Source organism: Podarcis vaucheri (assembly GCF_965113315.1).
Source record: "Podarcis vaucheri genome assembly, chromosome: 1".
NCBI classification, from domain to species: Eukaryota; Metazoa; Chordata; class Lepidosauria; order Squamata; family Lacertidae; genus Podarcis; species Podarcis vaucheri.
The window spans coordinates 46,325,587-46,344,039 of record NC_138759.1 but is presented as its reverse complement, the minus strand read 5'-3'; the positions used below and the strand labels follow the sequence as shown (position 1 = coordinate 46,344,039).

Here is an 18,453-nt window from a genome sequence, read left to right as displayed (position 1 = left end):
CATATTGTCTTGCAGTAAGCAAGGAACACTCTGTGCTGCTTCTGTACTGAGGGATTAAATTGCTTGCTTCTGCTTATTTCAGCTCAGCTAATGCAGATGACATCTGTTGGTTAAAATGGTTTCAACCAAGTTGTTATTCCTTCCAGTGGTTTTGTTGTTGTTATTCACTTGAACCCATCTCCTACCCCACAACTTGAATGTATCAGCCCTTAAAATATTTCCCCCCTTTTTGGAAGAGGTGTTTGCAATTACGTATGTTTTTCTTCTTGTTGTTGATTAGAAATTACTAGCCTGATGAGAACTATGTAGGCCATTCAACCACCTTGATCACACCCTCTTTGGGCATTTATGGTTACATGGAAAGTAGGGTAATTTGTTAACATTAATCAAGCAGGACTAATAACAGTCATCAGAGAGCTGTCTGGATATGACCAACCAGTTGGGTGACAATGTAATGGTCCAGAGCTCTCCCTCCAGCTATGGAGTACCCATTGTCCCAGAGAGGGACTGTAGCACATTAATACATCACATGCTCTGCATGCAGAAAGCCTCAGGTTCAGTCCTTGGCATGTCCAGTTCCCACAATGGATAGTTTAGGTGGGTTTTCTGTGTTTCCCTCCTTATCGAGCCAGATGCACCTCTACTTGGCAGATTGAAGGAGTGAGAAACAAAGGAGGCAAAGAGTTGAGTTGTCAATAAAAAGGTTTGGAACAGGGATGTGTGTCATAGGAAGGAAGGGCAGAGTAGAATGAAGGTTGGGAAGACAGCAAGACTGGGAGCTTGGTGGGACCAAGCAGAATGCTGGATTTTGTATACTAATTTGGAATAACCAGTCAGATCTCATGCTGCAGGTTTGCAATTATTTGGTTCCATTGATCATTTTGCTCTTTGTTTCCCCATTGTTCCTGCAGTCACGAGAAGTTTCATGTTTGGAAGTTACAGTGGATATTGAGAAGCTGAAGGAACAATACACAGGTGAGGTCATTGCATCTTTAACTTGTTATGTATTTGTTGCTTTAAATCAATAGCTTACAAACACTGGAAGATATATAATAATCACATCTATTACATTTTCTTGACCCTTTACTTGTTTCAGGTTTCAAGGGATAAAAGAAGAATTTGATAAGCTCATGCCTTTCACACGTGATAATGTGTTCATTTATTTTGTGGTTAGGTGTCCCTACCTGAGTAAAGACATTTGCAACTGACGCCACTTTGAAGGTTGTGTTTTTGTGGCACTGTTCAGTAAACTCAAGTACTTTGAGTGGACAGTCCCAAATAGCACTAACCCATTTCACAATGTCTTTATGACTCAGTATTTGGGATTTATCCAGTTTAGTGATGTGTCCACATGGCAGTTTTGAAGGGTAATGAATATCTTCCAAATGAATATCCGGTATTTACATTCCACACACATCCTTTGCTTCATGTACTGGTTCCTTGCGCATCCCATTCATCCTATTGGTGGTGAATGCAGAATGTACAAGAACATGTAGTCCATATAGCAGAAATACCTCCAGAAAGAATTTATGGGAAACTACTGTTTGGCACAGTGGGAGTTGCCTTGTGGTGTTCTGCAGGGTCCATCTTGTTCTCCATGGCATTTAATATCAATATGAAGCCACTGCGAGTTGCTATCAAGAGAGTTAGAGTCAGGTGCCATCAATGTACAGATGACACCCAGCTCTGTCTCCCTATTCCATCTGAATTGGGAGAGGAGGATGAGGTGTTAGACCAGGGCTTGGAGGTAGTGATGGGTTGGTTGTAGGTCAATAAACTGAAGCTGAATCTTGAGAAGACAGAGGTGTTATGTGTCCTGAGTTCTCACATCTGAGAAATGTGGAGACGACCTCTTTTGGATGGGGTTGCACTTCGCTGGAAGGAGCAGGTCCACAGATTGGGGGTGCGCCTGGATAAATCAGTCACTGGAGGCTCAGGTGACCTCAGTGGCTAGGAGTGCCTTTTTCCAGAGCATGGAGTACAGCGGCCAAATCATCTCTGTCACCAACTACTGCCCCTTTGGGACAGAGATGATTTGGCCACCGTACTCCATGCTCTAGAGTCTGAGAGGCATTATTCCTTTTTTGTACCTGAAACATTAGGATACCTCGCATCTTGGATGCTAATGTTCAAAGTGCCAGAGAGGTGGTGTCTCAAGGTCTCCAGATTTCTTATCCACTGCCACCATTCCTGCATTTATTGCCACTGTCACCAGTCCGGGTGAACTGGAAGAGAGCTGTAGGAATTGGCTAAATAATTCTTCTCAAATGTGAATTATCACGAGCTGCCATTTTCAACACCCCATTTTACCTGTTGTGCATGGGTCTCCTCTTAATTCCCAGGATTCTGAATAACTGGATCATAGACAAGATTGATTTTTGGACAAAACCTTTTTTGAAGCAAGTGAACTATTTGTGCTTCACTTTTTTTCTGTTTAGAAGGTGATCTGACATTAACAATAAAGGGTTCCTATGAGGAAACACAGAAGATTCCACTGGCTCCAGACACCAGACTTAGTAACAGAACTGTCATTCAGTTCCACTGTATCAAGAATCATCAGTCAAATTTGGAGATCATACTACCTAAGAAGATGCAGTGGTCAAAGGTATGTTTCCTTTGATAATAATGCATAATTATTAGTCCATGGAGGTGCAGGTCAATTCTGTGTCCAGGGCAGCTGTTTACCAGCCCCATCTGGTACGCAGGCTGAGACCCTACCTGTCCGTGGACTGTCTCACCAGAGTGGTGCATGCTCTAGTTATCTCTTGCTTGGACTACTGCAATGCGCTCTATGTGGGGCTATCTTTGAAGGTGACCTGGAAACTACAACTAATCCAGAATGCAGCAGCTAGACTGGTGACTGGGAGCAGCTGCCAAGACCACATAACACAGTCTTGAAAAAACTACATTGGCTCTCAGTACGTTTCTGAGCACAATTCAAAGTGTTGGTGCTGACCTTTAAAGCCCTAAACAGCCTCAGTCCAGTATACCTGAAGGAGCGTCTCCACCTCCATTGTTCTGCCAGTCCACTGAGGTCCAGTGCCGAGGGCCTTCTGGCAGTTACCTCACTGCGAGAAGCCAAGTTACAGGGAACCAGGCAGAGGGCCTTCTTCGTAGTGGCACCTGGCCTGTGGAACATCCTCCCACAAGATGTCAAAGAGAACAACAACTACCAGACTTTTAGGAGACATCTGAAGGCAGCCCTGTTTAAGGAAGCTTTTCGTGTTTGATGCATTACTGTATTTTAATATTTTGTTGGAAGCCGCCCAGAGTGGCTGGGGAAACCCAGCCAGATGGGCGGGGGATAAATAAATAAATAAAAATAATATTTAATGTGGTTTGACTGAAACAAATAAAGGTGGGTGGGGGAGATTCATCACCAAACTCTTACCCCCAACGTGAAAAAGCTCTATTTTTAAAATGTGTGTATATTGTATTTAATGTATACAGCTGGATTTAGAGGTTTTAGAAACAAAAACAAGGGCTGGATTCACAAATTTCATTTAGCTTTCAGAAGTGGTGCCCATCAGCTTGTGATAAATATGCCAATGTTACTGTACCTTGGGGTAATGTAGAAATTTTGTGTTAAATTTCTATACCTTCTTTTAATTTTTGTTGGTGTATTTTTAGCTGGCTTCATTTAAAGGAAACTCAGAAAGTAACATCTCAGTGGTTTTACCTTTGGATGAGCTTCCCATAGAAAAGACAATAACATTAAGAAAGGTAAGTGCTTTATCTTTACGAAAATATTGAATTTAAATAATTGTCGGTGGGTGTGGGAATGCTATAGCTCAGTTTGCAAAGCCTCTTTTAACTCAATAGAACTTCTGCATAAACATGTGTATAACTGCACTGAAAGCAAGATGTATTGGTGATCTGCTTTAGTGTGAGGCAACTTCCTCTGTTCCTAATATTTATCCAGAAAATAAAGCCCAATTCAGGAGCATCACTCTGCTTTTTCCTAGCAGAAAGATGGATAAATTTGTGGCAAGTGAGGCCCAAAGAACATGTAATTCAGTTGCTAATCTGTTAAGCAGGTGGGTATTAAGTAAATAGTGCCAATTACCAACAAGGTTAAGCCAGCTGTACTCTGCTTCTCTGAAGGAATAACCCAAACAAGCAGAAGGTTCATGATGTTTGGGTTATTCCTTCAGAGAAGCTGAGTACAGCTGGCTTAAACGGGCTCTGAGCTATCCTCCTGCTGTGTTTTGGAAGCGATGCTAAAGCAATGTATTGCAGGTCAAAGGATTTAGATGTGCTGGCACACACGCAGTGAAAATGATGCCGGACCCAATCCTTCTAAATCATCCAACAGAGGGTGATGGGTTGATCCAACATAATCTTGGTTGCTGTTTTATCTGTCTCAGCACAAATGCCTAGATTTGCAGTAGCAGTCCAGCTGATCCACAACAGGACTGCTTTGTTTGTCATGCTGTGCTCTTAAAAGGGCAGAATAGATTATGATATGCCTGAGGTTTTACCCATCTCTTGATTTTCAGGACACAACGTTTGATCTGCATGTGAAGGCAAAAGACTGGTAAAACATTGTTTTTCTTTGCCCATTTCATCTAAGCTTGTGCAGTTTTGTTTCTTCGTTTTTCAGGAAACTATGATTTTGAATCTCAGAAGTGAGATCATTCAGGAACTAATTCACACACTTTGTTGCCCTTTCTGAATCTAGAGTGAATTTCTCTTGCTCCGATCTATAAAAAGGCAACCTTATAATGCTTAAACATAGATGAAATTAACAGGGCAAGGGGAGTCCTAACTTTGACTGAGCAGAAATGGTATGTGTCAGGGAACTGACATCAGAGCGAGAGGCGAAGGGGAGGTTCACAGATTCTGCTGGCGAAGGACCCAGCAGCAGGGGGAGAAACAACTCAGTAGAGGGGGAAGCTAATCAGCGCAACACCAGGGAGAAAGGGGGGCAGATGGGGGAATTGGAGGGAGGGCTCCAGGACTCTTCACTGGACATCAGTGAGGAGAGCCCAGGTCCTCTGCTGCCCACGCCCTCCCTGCGCAGAAGACTCCCACGCAGTGAGAGGAGGAGGAGACTGGGTGTCAAACAACTTTTATGTTGGAAGAGGTTCAAGAAACGCCCACTGACGGATTCTGCCAGCGACTGAGGCAGCCGCAATGAGCAAGGGCTGTGCAGTCAGAAAGGTTTAACAAGGCAAATTAGCCTAGAGAGGCACCAGTTTACGCACGAGTAACTCATAGCCATTACAGTATGTTTCAGGAATGTTTTGGTAACACAAGAAAGCAGTGGTGGGCCTGGGCACTATGGCACCCTGGTGCAATGCCAAAATCCCGCCCCCTCCTCATGCTGCCTTCTGAAAGGTGGGCAAGGAGGCACCTGGCTTTGGGAAGGAGGCACGAGGGCCTTACATGTAAGTTACATGAAAAATATAATTGTATTTTTTGTTTTGGTGTTGTTTTGATTTTGAATTACATATGGAGGGCACCATAATCTTTTCAGTGCTCAGGGCAGGGGCGAAGGAAGGCATCATGACACCCGGGGAAGGCATCATGACAGGGCACATGTGCGTCGTCGCTACGTACGACGCATGCACTGTAGGTAGCGCCGCCTCACATGTGCTGTATAGAGGTTTGCCGCTGGCGCCACTCCAGTGCCATACGGACAGTGCTGGGATCCCTCCGGTGCCACAGCAGCCACGAACACGCCTGTAGCGGCGCCGGAGGGATCCCAGCACCGTCCATACGGTGCTGGAGCAGCACCAGCAGCAAACTGCTATACAGCACATGTGCAGCGTCGCTACGTACATCACAAGCGTGCAATGCCATACATGCGCTGTATTTAGCAGTTTGCTGCCAGTGCTGGGATCCTCTGCTTGTGGCTGCAGCCACGAACAGAGTCTCCTCCAAAGGCGGCTGCTGTGGCACGATGGCTGCTCACATCGCCGCGAGCCCCCATGGGGTGACTTCTTGTCACCCCGCAGGCATGGAACCTGGGGTGTACCACCCCCCATGCCCCCCATTGTGACGCCACTGACTCAAGGCCTCTAAGATCGCCACTGCTGATGCACTGCACTATAGGTACTGCACTGTTGATGTAACTGCACTATAGGTGCAAAAGTCAGATTAGCTTTAGTAAGACTAGATAAATATAGTATAGATGATTTTGGAGCAGCCTTTTGTATCACACAACTGGCTGCTCCATTTTACCTGCAGTCTCATCATTGTTGTACCCTTGGCAAGAGCCATAGTTACATTCTTGTTGGAGGTGGCATCCTCGTGGATTTAGGGGAATGCGACCAGTTTGGTCCAGTTTGGTTGCACTGGGCGTGGAGCCTTGAGGGCAGCTTGGAGGTGCCACCACTATGATGTAGAATGGAAGGAGAGAGGTGTGTGAGCCAAATTTTGGTGTCACAGAGGGCTGCCACTGAAAGTTGATACTCCAAGGTCCACTACTGCTCATGATAGTCAACTAGGTCAACTATGCAAATCATCTGAATTGCGATTTTGGAAGCAATGCTAAAGCAATGTATTGCAGGTCAAAGGATTTAGATGTGCGCCTGGCCTATGACTTGTGTGCAGAAGAACAAAATTTCCTTACCAAGAGAAGGAAATATGTTGCTACAGCTGTGAAGAAGATCCTCCAATTAAAGGAAAAGGTGCAGGATGATGAGGTAGGTGACACAGGATCTTCTCATTTCCTCTCTTTCTACAAGAAGGTTAGAGTAGCCAGCTGGCTCCACCATTCATGAACTAGTGCTAGATATCTTGGGGCAGGCTGCAACCTAGGAATGGAGGAAAAATTCAGGGGGGGGGGGTTGCATTTGAGATTGGGAAAAATGAGAAAAGTAGAGTGGATAGATGTGTCCATTCCTACTCCCTTCTGCTGTTTATGAATGAAGACACTACAAGCTGAGTTAATGGTCAATTAAACTTTATTCCTGATGCTGCTTAGGAGCCTGCACAGATCAGAAACTAACTTCTCTAGCCATGCCACACCTCTGAGTCAGCTCTGCAGAAGCTGGCCTCCTGGGTCATAGCCATTTCTCTTAAAAGGATCACATGCCAGATATTTAATTATAATGGTTTATCAAGGCTTGTAGTTCATAGGGTGGAACACACATTGATGCAAAGATGCCCAGTTCCACCCAAAGCTTCTTCTGATGCCATTGTGTCCTGTATGGCCAGTGGACGAACAAGAGGGAAACAATATGCTGTTTTGCTTCACCTCACTCAATGCACATAATATTCCGGACTGCTAATATTATGCTTAATATGTTAGGTAACTTCTATAAACCTCTGTCAATGCTAAGTGCACATGACAGTACCAGTGTTGCAAAGCACCTGCCCTATCTTTTCTTTCACAAACATGGTACTTTTGGAATAAGGTCCAGCAGCTTACTGTTCGTTCTCTGCTTCTGTGTGTTAAACAGTTGCCTGTGGTGGCAATCATGACAACAGGTGGTGGGACCAGGTCATTTGCAGCAATGTATGGAAGCCTTCTGGGTCTGCAGAAACTGAATTTCTTAGACTGCATTACGTATCTCACAGGCTTGTCTGGCACAACATGGTAAGGAGGGCTTTTCTTGAAACTTACTATATTTTGTATGCCCAATGCAGTTTGCTGTTTTATGTGGTCACCCAGTATTCAAGCCAACGCATAAAGGTTTCCATGCTACCAGTACTACCTAGGTCACAGGAGAAAATTCATTTTTAAATAACAGTGTTATGACTGATATTTACTTTGCGCTTTATGAAAAATATAGGGCTACAAGGCTTTGCAGGCACAGCGAACCCAGATTCACTGGGGGCAGGGGGCATAAGAACCAATAATGACATGGCAACAGCTTGGGACTGAAATGGCCACAACTTTATGAATACAGATATTAGCAGGCTTTGGTATAAGCATTGGGTATGTATCCTGAATCAGTCTATCCTGATTGCTGGCTGATTGCTCCTTTAGGGTCAATCCTAGGCTAAAGCAACCCTCCCATAATGCAGATCAAATGGGGTGAACTGCCAGGCTACCACGTGGGAAGCCTTTTGGCCCATTAGCCCCTGTCTGGGCCTTTGGACAAAACTTTCCCCATAGACTTCTTTACCAGAGTACCATAAACATTAGTTCCAGTTTAGACTAAGGATCCAACCCAATGCCTTTTCTGCCAGAAGGTTGCAACAGGTGGTATGAGGTAGGCAAAATCTCCAGACAGGCAAATTCCTTCCTGGTCCTAAATACAGCATCTGATTAATTCCACAACAAGGTGAAGCATGTGCTCTGTTAGCTTACCTTTGTGTGGGGCCAAGATATACCAGATGGGCAGATGGGATCTTCGTTGCCGACTGCTCTGCCCACTCCCGGCGCAGCCAGAATGTAATGTGTGGAAGCAGACCAGATATAGGTTCCCTCAGGTCCATCTCCACAACCACACCCCCTAGACTGGCAATGGTTGGCCATTTTGCATTTGAAATTCTGGTGGGAAGTCCCAGAAGACCCTGTGACCAGCTGAGGCTGAATAACACAACTGGTGGTCAACTCCTGGCTTCCTCGCAGCTGTGCCAGTTTGCAATTGCCACCGCTGCTAATATGATAAGCAGTCTTTTCATTAATCAGCTAGATCATTCAGTCTGAAACTTTTTAATTCACAAAAATACAGCTGATTAAGGCATCATTAGGATTTTTAAGATAAGTGCTCATAAAAACTGCAGATGGCAGGCACCATCTCTAAATAGGCATTTGCCATTGTCACACAGCTTAGAAGAGGAGGAGAAAAGCCCCTTTCACTAAAGGAGTCTGTCTGGCAGTGACCCTTCATCTATGGAATACCCTACCCTGAGAGGCTTAGCTGGTGCCTACTTTAATATCTTTTTGAGAGCCAGTGTGGTGTAGTGGTTAAGAGCGGTAGTCACGTAATCTGGGAAACCGGGTTCGTGTCTCCACTCCTCCACATGCAGCTGCTGGGTGACCTTGGGCCAGTCACACTTCTGTGAAGTCTCTCAGCCCCACTCACCTCACAGAGTGTTTGTTGTGGGGGAGGAAGGGAAAGGAGAATGTTAGCCGCTTTGAGACTCCTGAAGGGGAGTGAAAGGCGGGATATCAAATCCAAACTCTTCTTCTTCTTCTTCTCTCTCTTTCCTTAGTCCTTTTAATATCTCTAGCATCTTTGAACACCAATAATCTGCATCTGCAGAATGACGACAATAGCATAACCTCCAACATTTCTCCGATGAAAATAGGGACGTCCCATTCTGTGATGATAATTTTACTATTTATACCCCACACATCTTACTGAGTTGTCCCATCTACTCTGAGCAGCTTTCAACATATATAAAAACACAATAAAACATTAAACAATAAAAAACCTTCCATATACAGAATTGCCTTCAGACAGCTTGGGGGTCAGATAACTCAATACCCTCCAACACTTGTCCAATGAAAATAGGGATGTCCTAAGGAAAAGTGGGTCATTCTGGGATCAAATAAGAAACTGGGATGGCTTCTCTAAATCAGGGATGTCCCTGGAAAATAGGGACACTTGGAGGGTCTGCCATAGTTGGGCTGAGTTGTTGTTCTTTGGATTGCTGGATTTGATTTACCTGTCTCTATTGAGTTTCAGCACACTTATCTGGACACATAATTTAGTTATGGATACTTGTTTTTAACATTTGCTGCTTTTATCTGTAGCTTATTGATTATTGTTTTATATTGTTAGAGGGGCTTTTTATTAAGCAGCTTTGAAATTATTCTAAATAAATCAACATAAATAAAAAAAATATTGTTGTACTATTACTGGATTGGTTCATTGATTTAGGGTAGTATGATCGAGTTGCTCTATTTTTTTAAAAAGTCATTGTTTCACTGTGTATGTTGCTTAGCCAAAAAATAAAATAAAATAGGTGACTCATGAATTAAATTAATAAAATAATGTTAAATAATACATGTGTGCCTGACCTAAATAAAAAAATACATGTGTGAATCATCTAAGCCTTTTGCCTGCCAGGATGAAGGTGTGTGTGTTTGTGTGTGTGTAGAAATCTCTGACGTTTTTGTACCTGAAGTGTAGCCTACTGGACAAAGGTAAGAGCTATAACCATTGATCCTCCCACTTTTACCTCTGGCCATGCCCATTGCTAGCACCTAGTCCCTGGGAGATGGCTCATGGAGGTTTGTGGCCTTCAAGCATTGAAAAAGATTACCCACTTTTGATCTAAGTATACTTATTGTTTCTGAAAAATTGTTTTTATTCATATGCAGATCTATGCAAATTTAATTTATAGAGTAATAAACTAAAAGCACATTTGATTTTTTTTTAAAAAAAATTATTTGGCTTGCAGCTCTTATGAAAAGCTAGAGTTTATCTCTCTCTGAACTTGAGGTTTCTATGCTATTAGTTGCATATCAGTCTGATAGTATCTTTCAAAACTCAGGACTATGGGAAATTTGTATGAAGATGCTGATTGGTCCCAGAAATTCCTGGAGGAAGCCATTCTCAAAGCCCGGAAGCAAGTGACAAAGTCCAAGCTTAACTCCTTTTCCATGGATAAACTGAAGTATTATTATAATGAACTGAAACAAAGAAGCGAAGAAGGACACAACACTTCATTCATAGACCTCTGGGGGCTTGTCATTGAATCCATGTTACATGATGAGGTAACTGTTGTATTCCCCACCTCCCTTCCATTTTGAAACATGGTGGTTAATCAAGGGGAAATGGAGGTTTATACACAACAGAGGAGGAATGCAAAGAGAATAATAGGTGAAGGTCTGGGAGCTATTAACCTCAGTGGTGGACTGAGATTATTAAGAGGTGTAGGCAGAGCCACTACACCACGGGAAATGTTCTTGATGGGACAGGATCCAATAATGACAAGAGCACCCAAACTCAACAGTGAGGGGCTCATCAGGTGTTTCCTGAGGATCACAGGGCACTTTATTTCATAGAGGGCACTGTATTTCATACTCCTGTGTAGAACACACTTATGCTTTTAATGTTGACCTAGTTTTCAGCTGCATTTCCCCCTGCATTTCAATGTTTTGATATGCATTTTAATATTGTACGCTGCCTTGAGACTTGACATGGAAGCCAGTACAGTGGTACCTTGGGTTACATATGCTTCAGGTTACAGACGCTTCAGGTTACAGACTCCGCTAACCCAGAAATAGTACCTCGGGTTAAGAACTTTGCTTCAGGATGAGAACAGAAATCGTGCTCCGGCGGTACGGCAGCAGTGGGGAGGCCCCATTAGCTAAAGTGGTGCTTCAGGTTAAGAACAGTTTCAAGTTAAGAACGGACCTCCAGAACGAATTAAGTACTTAACCTCAGGTACCACTGTATAGAATTGTTTCAAACAAACATAATATGACAATATAAAAATGTGTGCACATGATGGCCAAGGCATCTATGCAGACACATATTCAGATCTTAGATTCCATCTCAGTTTTAAACTAATGAATCTATAATTTTGATCACCGTTGTTCTTCTCTCTCATTTGCAGAAAGACAATAGTACAATCTCAGGTCAGCGAATGGCTGTGAATGAGGGTCAGAATCCCTTGCCCATTTATTTGACTGTCAACCTTAAAGACCAGTACAGTGCTCAAGATTATAAAGGTAATGTTGCTATTATAAATCAATAAGGGGTCCTCTTTGTTGTTCTACCAACCTCAGAAGCTCAGGGAAAGCAGTGGCGGCCCAGGAAAAATGCTTAGCCAGCTCAAGTATGGAAACACCTGTCTTTGTGGTTAGAGTGACTGTACTGGTATATAGTTGTGTGTAAACAGAGATTGGAGTTCCATCCTCTGAACACTTTCCAAATTGCTTGCTGTAAACTTTCCTGCTTCGGCAAGAAATAAAACTCTACTTTTAGAGAATTCTTGGGCATCACTTGTTGCTGCTAGCGAGTAAAAAGATTTGGCTGTGCAAGTCTCTTTCCCCACATCAGTAGGGGAAATGGAACTCCATTTCGTTGTCTTCACAGAGTGGCTGGAGTTCACACCTTATGAAGTGGGGAACTTCAAATATGGAGCCTACACCCATTCAGAAGATTTTGGTAGTGAGTACTTCATGGGACGACTGATGAAGAAGCTTCCAGAAAGTCGAATCTGCTTCATGCAAGGTGCTAAGGGCGGGGGAGGATCAATTAGAAAGAAAATAGTAGTTTAGACAAAGTAGAGCTAGGATCAATTCACTTGCCCTAGCACCCAATCATTTTCTTGTAGTTCCCAAATGTCTAAATCAGTTTTGTTTTTTGTTTTGGCTTTACTGGCAAAGCTACTTCAAGGAAAGTTGATGTACTGAGTTATGTAGGCAACACAGTGCAGTAATATTTTACACAACACATTTAAATGCAGTGTGAAGGTTTACACGGATAATTGTTCAGATTATTGTGAGTTATTCTGAAAAGCAAATATTTCTCCCTAGTTTCAGGTTTAGTTTAGTTTATTATTTCTATCCCACTTCAGTGTTACTTGGTTTTTTGATGAAAAGCAAGGGACAGTGATGATCAATAGTGTATTCCAAACCAGTCGTATGTGAATCTTGACTAGGGTGATCAGAAGCAAAGGAGGTCCGAACTATACATTAAATAACTGAGGGCACAAAGACATGTTAGCAGGTGGAGCTCATCATGTGTTGCAATTCTCTCTGCTGCTCAATTAGAAACTGGCATAATTTCCTTAGCTCAATTTAGAATCCACTAAGCTTTCTTAGTGAGCATTTGGACATGTGTGTTTGTTTTCTGAGAGAATATATGGAGCAAATATGCTGATATGACTGCCCAGATGCACGGGTAACCAACAAGGTGCCCTCTAGATGTTGTTGGGCCCCCATGGGAGTGGTAGCCCAACAACACCCAGTTGGTATCACGTTGCCTACCCTGGCTTTGTGTATTGTTCCCTGGTCATTGTTCCCCCCCCTCTCAAAACAGATATACACAAGAACAAGATGATGTTTTGGACAGGATGGGGAACAATAACCATATGAACATTTTCTAGCAATGGCCTCATTACATCCATACTACAGGGCTGAGATCCATAGCCCTTGCAGGAATCCATTTCCCAAAGAGAATTACAAAACAGTTTTTCAGGGTGAAACCATATTTCACAACTCTGGATGCCTTTATACAATTAGTGAGCTCCAGTGCAAGGCAAAATACCCGTTTCCTTCCAAAGCTTCACCTGTTTAGTATTTTGAAATCTCTTCCATTTCACAGGGATGTGGAGCAGCATATTTTCCATGGATTTCATGTATTTCTGGAATTTGGCTCATAACTCTGAAGACTTTTGGAGCAGGTGGACAAAAGACAAAGTAGAAGACATTGGTAATGTGACATCCTTGCTTCTTTTCGGTTTTTCTGTTTTGTAAAATAATTGTTGACACACTCCTGTTTGATAACAGATTTGTGTAGACTAATTACTTGTTCCAATAAAAGGAGACAGGAAACATTATTGTTTGATTCCATTAAAACAAAAAATGCCCACCCAAGAAAGTAATCAGACACAGGAGAAGACATTGATCCAGACAAAAAACCAGGCCCAAATTCTCCCAGTTCCCTTGACAACTAGTGTGAGAGACCAAATCTACTTAAAACCTAGTCTATGGAGGGTTTTTACCTTTCCGGCGTGTTCAGGCTATGTGCAACAACAGCTCATGAATATGTGTATTTAAGATGCTTTATTTATTAATTGGAGGTATTTTTAATTCACCCTTCACTTGATGGTGGTACATACCTCAACAATGAAAGCATCATTAGCAGTGTATAATTAATTAATCATCAGCAACATTAGTAAGACTCATAGAAAAATCACCAAAAAAAAAAAAGTTCAATCAATGTGAGGCAAAATATAGCAATTCTTGATCCTCAAGAGCCTAGACAAAGAGGTGTATCCTTGTCTGAAATGAAACAAAACAGTGTTGGAGCATGGCACACCACAAAGTGATAGCTATTCCAGAAGTGTTGCCACCACAGAATATTATTTGTGGCAGTGCTTGCGGTCCAAAGCTATCTTAGGTTTTATTCCTAGCACTTTATCGCCTCGGACCATTGGTCCATCGAGCCTAGTTTTTCTTTTCTGTTTGGACTGGCAGTGGTCTTTTGAAATCTTGGGCAAGATATCCTTAAATCCTTTTACTGAAAGGGCTGAACCTGTGACCTTCTGCGGACAAAAGAGGTGCTTTTTCACTATGTTATTGATCTTCCTCAAGATGTCATTGTTATCAAGGGGCATTAAACATCCCTTATGTCTTTTGCAGATGCTTCTCTTTCACCCTCAGGACCACGAGATCTGGAAACCCGCAAAATCACCCCTCAGGGCCAGCTATCTTATGGTCTCCGAGATGTCTTAACAGGACGCCCAACAATAGCAGAATATCCCAATTTCCTGAAAGGCTTCCAGTTTCATGAGGAATACTTGAAGAATGAGCACTTTTCTGCGTGGAAAGGCACAGTAATAAACCTACATTTGTGGTTTATTAAACCTACATCTTGTTGGCTTCTCAGTTGTCACTCAATATACAAGAACATTTGACTCAGGAAAACGAGTAATCTAGTTTTGTGTTAATTAAACTAGGAATTCATTGTGTGGCACAAGCAATTCTCACCAAAGAATCACTTCCATTTGAACCTGGCAGCTTGCTCCACCACAGACATTTTGGAAGATTCAGAATACAAGGCCAAAGAGGCTCAAAGAGGCTGGAGAACCAGAGGAAAATTATGCACAAAACAGCTGTGGTGATATTTCACTGGTTATGTGATTGATTTGTTGCCACTTTTTGCCTTACATTTCATAGTTAACCCTAGAAAAAAAGTTCACATTTTCAGTTACATACATTTCTCACTCTTTGCGCCCCATATAACTTCTTCCAACATTTTCAGGGGTGAATAGCAGTGTTTGCTGGGAATGGAAGAATCTCCCCAATTTGGTTTCTCATTTCCCAGCCTTTTCAGTACGCCACATTTCAGCATGTTTGCATATTTTTAAAAAGGAAATTCCTCATGTTCCCTTCAAAAAACCCCTCCGAAATAACTAAGGACAATAAAGTAACATTCACAATACTATTTAACAGCTCTCCCTCCCCCTAAAAAATCCCACTGGGGATCAGCAAAGGTTAAAATGGTAATTAAAAAGCACTAATACACAAAGTTTGGATGAAATTAGAGGACATTCCTTTATTTTTTGCCTTGGGAGCTTTTGTTGTTTTTGCACAAAGTTGACCTGCAAATTTGCTTTTCAGATACTGTGGTGGATGATTACCCTAACCAGCTAATGGAAACAGCAGAGCATGCTCTGTTTCTGGTGGATACTGGATTTTTCATCAATACCAGCTACCCACCCCTTCTGAGACCTGAGAGAAAAGTGGATCTTATACTGCATTTAAATTACACTGGGGGCTCACAGACCTTGGTGAGATCTTTTAATTGTTCCTGTCTTTCTTCTATAAGCTCCTATGCAAAGATTAAAATGCAACAGGCGCACACTGTGGTCTGGCCATCTTTCAAATCCTACAAAAGTCGTGCAGGATTTGAACAAAGATATACAACAATGTTCTTGCAGCACAATGCTTTCTGCTTTCTCAATTGAAATCTCTCCCACCTCCCCACATGTTTGGAGGTTTCCACCAGCTCTCTGGAGCACACGTGGAAAGAAGAGGAGGGAAAATGCCATTACATAAGTGGAAACCCTTATACAGATGGAGCGAGTTACTTAGATACCACTCTAGGCTGAAACAGACTTTGTTGGTGCAGCATTAGTTTTGTGTTGTATTTGATTTTCACAGCCCATTTCTTTGTGATTTCTCACCTAGAATTTAGACCAGTTTTCCACTTATATTGCTAAGCTCGGAATCCCATTTCCCAACATGGAGCTCAGTGAGGAAGACAAGAAGAACCTGAAGGAGTGCTATTGGTTTGAAGATACAGATAACGCGGCAGCTCCTATCGTGCTCTTTTTCCCACTGACAAATGATACTTTCAGAAAATACAAAGAACCTGGTAAGTTGCGAAAAGCCACTGAGTTTCCCAACATCACAATGACTAGTCACACTCCAACAATGCTCTTCGCTGACTAGACACTCAAGTATTCCTTTGGTCAAATTGTTAGTCTTTCCATGAGCACCAAATCCTATAAGTAGAAGTGCACTGAACCACAACTTTACAGGTTGATTGTATCTGGCCTAGTTTTGAGCACATGGTAAAGTGTCTTTGCTCTACAGCCAGGTCTTAATTTTATAATGACCAACGTGCAGATGCCTTTGTCATGGTGCACTGAATTGTCTGCATGTGTTATAAAGCAAGAACTTAGGAGAATGGTGGAGAATGGAAGGAGACACAGGGAGCTGTGTAGGTGGAAGACTCTGATCATAAAATGGCCACTTAGGTGATTTTACTTGAGTGAGTTCATTGCCAGCCTCTGGTTCTCAACAAATGGCCCATCAAGCTGACAGCTGGAGCTGTCATATTTATTTTGGGCAAGCTCTGGTGTGATTTCATGCTGAGGTTTATATGCCTTTAGAGTATTCATACATTATAGGAAGATGTAGTATTTAAGCAAGGCCAATAATATTACCCTTCTTAGATTAACATGAATGGATGAACTCTGCTGTTTTGGCCTAGAGATGAAAACCTTGCTGGTGAAACTCTTGGTGGTGTTCTTTCTACAGGTGTGGAACGCAGCCCCACAGATATGGAAGAAGGCAATGTGGATGTCTCTAGCTTTCATTCCCCATTTGCTACAAGAGAGGTGACCTTTTCAGAGGAGAATTTTGACAGATTGGTGAAACTGACTGAATACAACATCCTGAACAATGAGAACAAGATTGTCGAAGCCTTGCGTGTAGCTGTGGAGCGGAGAAAAAAGCGGAAATTATGAGTACCACTGTGGAGGGTCCTAGGCTGCAATCCTAAGCAGATAGATGCTGCTACTCAAATTCATGTTGTAAATCTACATGAAGAGAACATGAGACCTACTGCAAGATATTTGTTTATTGAAAACGAGATAGCCATGTTTCCTTGTAATATTGGGAACACATTCTTTTAGGTAAGCTGCATCATAGTATAATTGCAATACAGGGATACACAGCCCTCCTTTTACAATAGATTATTTTTGGGAATCTATTCTCAGATGGACCAGAAACTCTGAGAAAGAATGAAATTATCTGTCTGCGCAATTATACATTGTAATCTTATACATTGTAATCTTAAATCCTCCTGCTTGATTTTCTCATTCATTTGATGTTTTTCTCCTCTGTGCTTGGTTTATTTTGTTACTCATGTTTGTTGTTGTCATGGTACAGTATATATGCATGTCTTTTTTTAATGGAAAACTCAATAAACTCATTTTAAAAAGAAAGAAAACCGGGCAGTCATTACAGTTGCGCATACACACGAACAAATGATTCATACACCCCAAGAGAAAAATGTATATTACATAGAGAAGCAAGCACGTTAGAATAAAAGGAAAACAATCCTTAGCTGTTTGAGAGATACAGTGGTACCTCGGGTTAAGAACTTAATTCGTCCTGGAGGTCTGTTCTTAACCTGAAACTGTTCTTAACCTGAAGCACCACTTTAGCTAATGGGGCCTCCCGCTGCTGCCGCACCACCAGAGCACAATTTCTGTTCTCATCCTGAAGCAAAGTTCTTAACTCGAGGTATTATTTCTGGGCTAGCGGAGTCTGTAACCTGAAGTGTCTGTAACCTGAAGCGTCTGTAACCCGAGGTACCACTGTACAGCAGAAGAGGTGCTGTCTTCACTTTCATGTGAGAAAACCAGAAAAACCATGCACTCAATGCTCTCAAGCTCTTTTAAATCTCAGTGCATTTCTATAGTCACCGAATTTTTTGCTCCATAAGATGCACTTTTTCCCTCCTAAAAAGTATGAAGTGACTGTGTGGTCAATCGCTGGCTCCCTTTCTGGCCCTGCCCCCTTGCCCAGGCCTCCATTGTTGAATGTTCTGAGGAGGTTGTTTCCCCAGCGACATGTGACTGGCTGATTAGATCATCTGTTTGGAAACTGTAGAAATGGCTCCCTTTCCTTTCCTAAAGAAGCTGCAGAACTGTGAGTTGAACCCCATAAAAACAGGCTTTTTTCCCTTTGCAAAGTAAGGTCAACAACTTTGAGCTGATCCTCAAAAAAGGGGCTTTCCCCCTTTGCAAAAGAAGCTGCACACCTGTGAACTGACCCCCTCCCAAAAACGGGGCTTTCCTCATTTCCTCCTCTAAAAACTAGGTGCGTCTTATGGTCAGGTGCGTCTTATGGAGCGAAAAATGGTGTGATCACCCAACCGTACAATTATCCCATTACCTACTTACTTCTGTTAATACCTAGCAATCTGTTTCCTAGTAAACATTTTTCTAATTCTGATGCAGAGACTGCCACGTTCTATTTTTAAATCTCGGCTCTCAAAGCATAGCCTGGAATTCTGTGAGGCATGTCCAGGTTTAGAGGACAGGAAGCTAGTAAAGAACTTTAATGTCTTTCTC

General features: G+C 42.4%; 1 protein-coding gene across 1 annotated transcript in view; it reads left to right on the top strand.

Annotated features, from left to right (window-relative positions):
• The window catches only part of LOC309541664 (cytosolic phospholipase A2 epsilon-like), a 46,714-nt gene extending 29,390 nt beyond the window's left edge, over positions 1–17,324 (top strand). The window contains exons 8-21 of the mRNA XM_082239787.1: positions 912–975; positions 2,439–2,605; positions 3,631–3,723; positions 4,500–4,537; positions 6,515–6,650; positions 7,410–7,546; positions 10,402–10,624; positions 11,470–11,584; positions 11,952–12,089; positions 13,185–13,292; positions 14,225–14,413; positions 15,206–15,375; positions 15,776–15,962; positions 16,631–17,324. Of these exons, the coding sequence (XP_082095913.1) occupies positions 912–975; positions 2,439–2,605; positions 3,631–3,723; positions 4,500–4,537; positions 6,515–6,650; positions 7,410–7,546; positions 10,402–10,624; positions 11,470–11,584; positions 11,952–12,089; positions 13,185–13,292; positions 14,225–14,413; positions 15,206–15,375; positions 15,776–15,962; positions 16,631–16,839 (1,974 nt within the window). The 3' untranslated portion in view covers positions 16,840–17,324. The remainder of the gene's footprint in view (positions 1–911; positions 976–2,438; positions 2,606–3,630; positions 3,724–4,499; positions 4,538–6,514; positions 6,651–7,409; positions 7,547–10,401; positions 10,625–11,469; positions 11,585–11,951; positions 12,090–13,184; positions 13,293–14,224; positions 14,414–15,205; positions 15,376–15,775; positions 15,963–16,630) is intronic.
• The last annotated feature ends 1,129 nt before the right edge of the window (positions 17,325–18,453 follow it).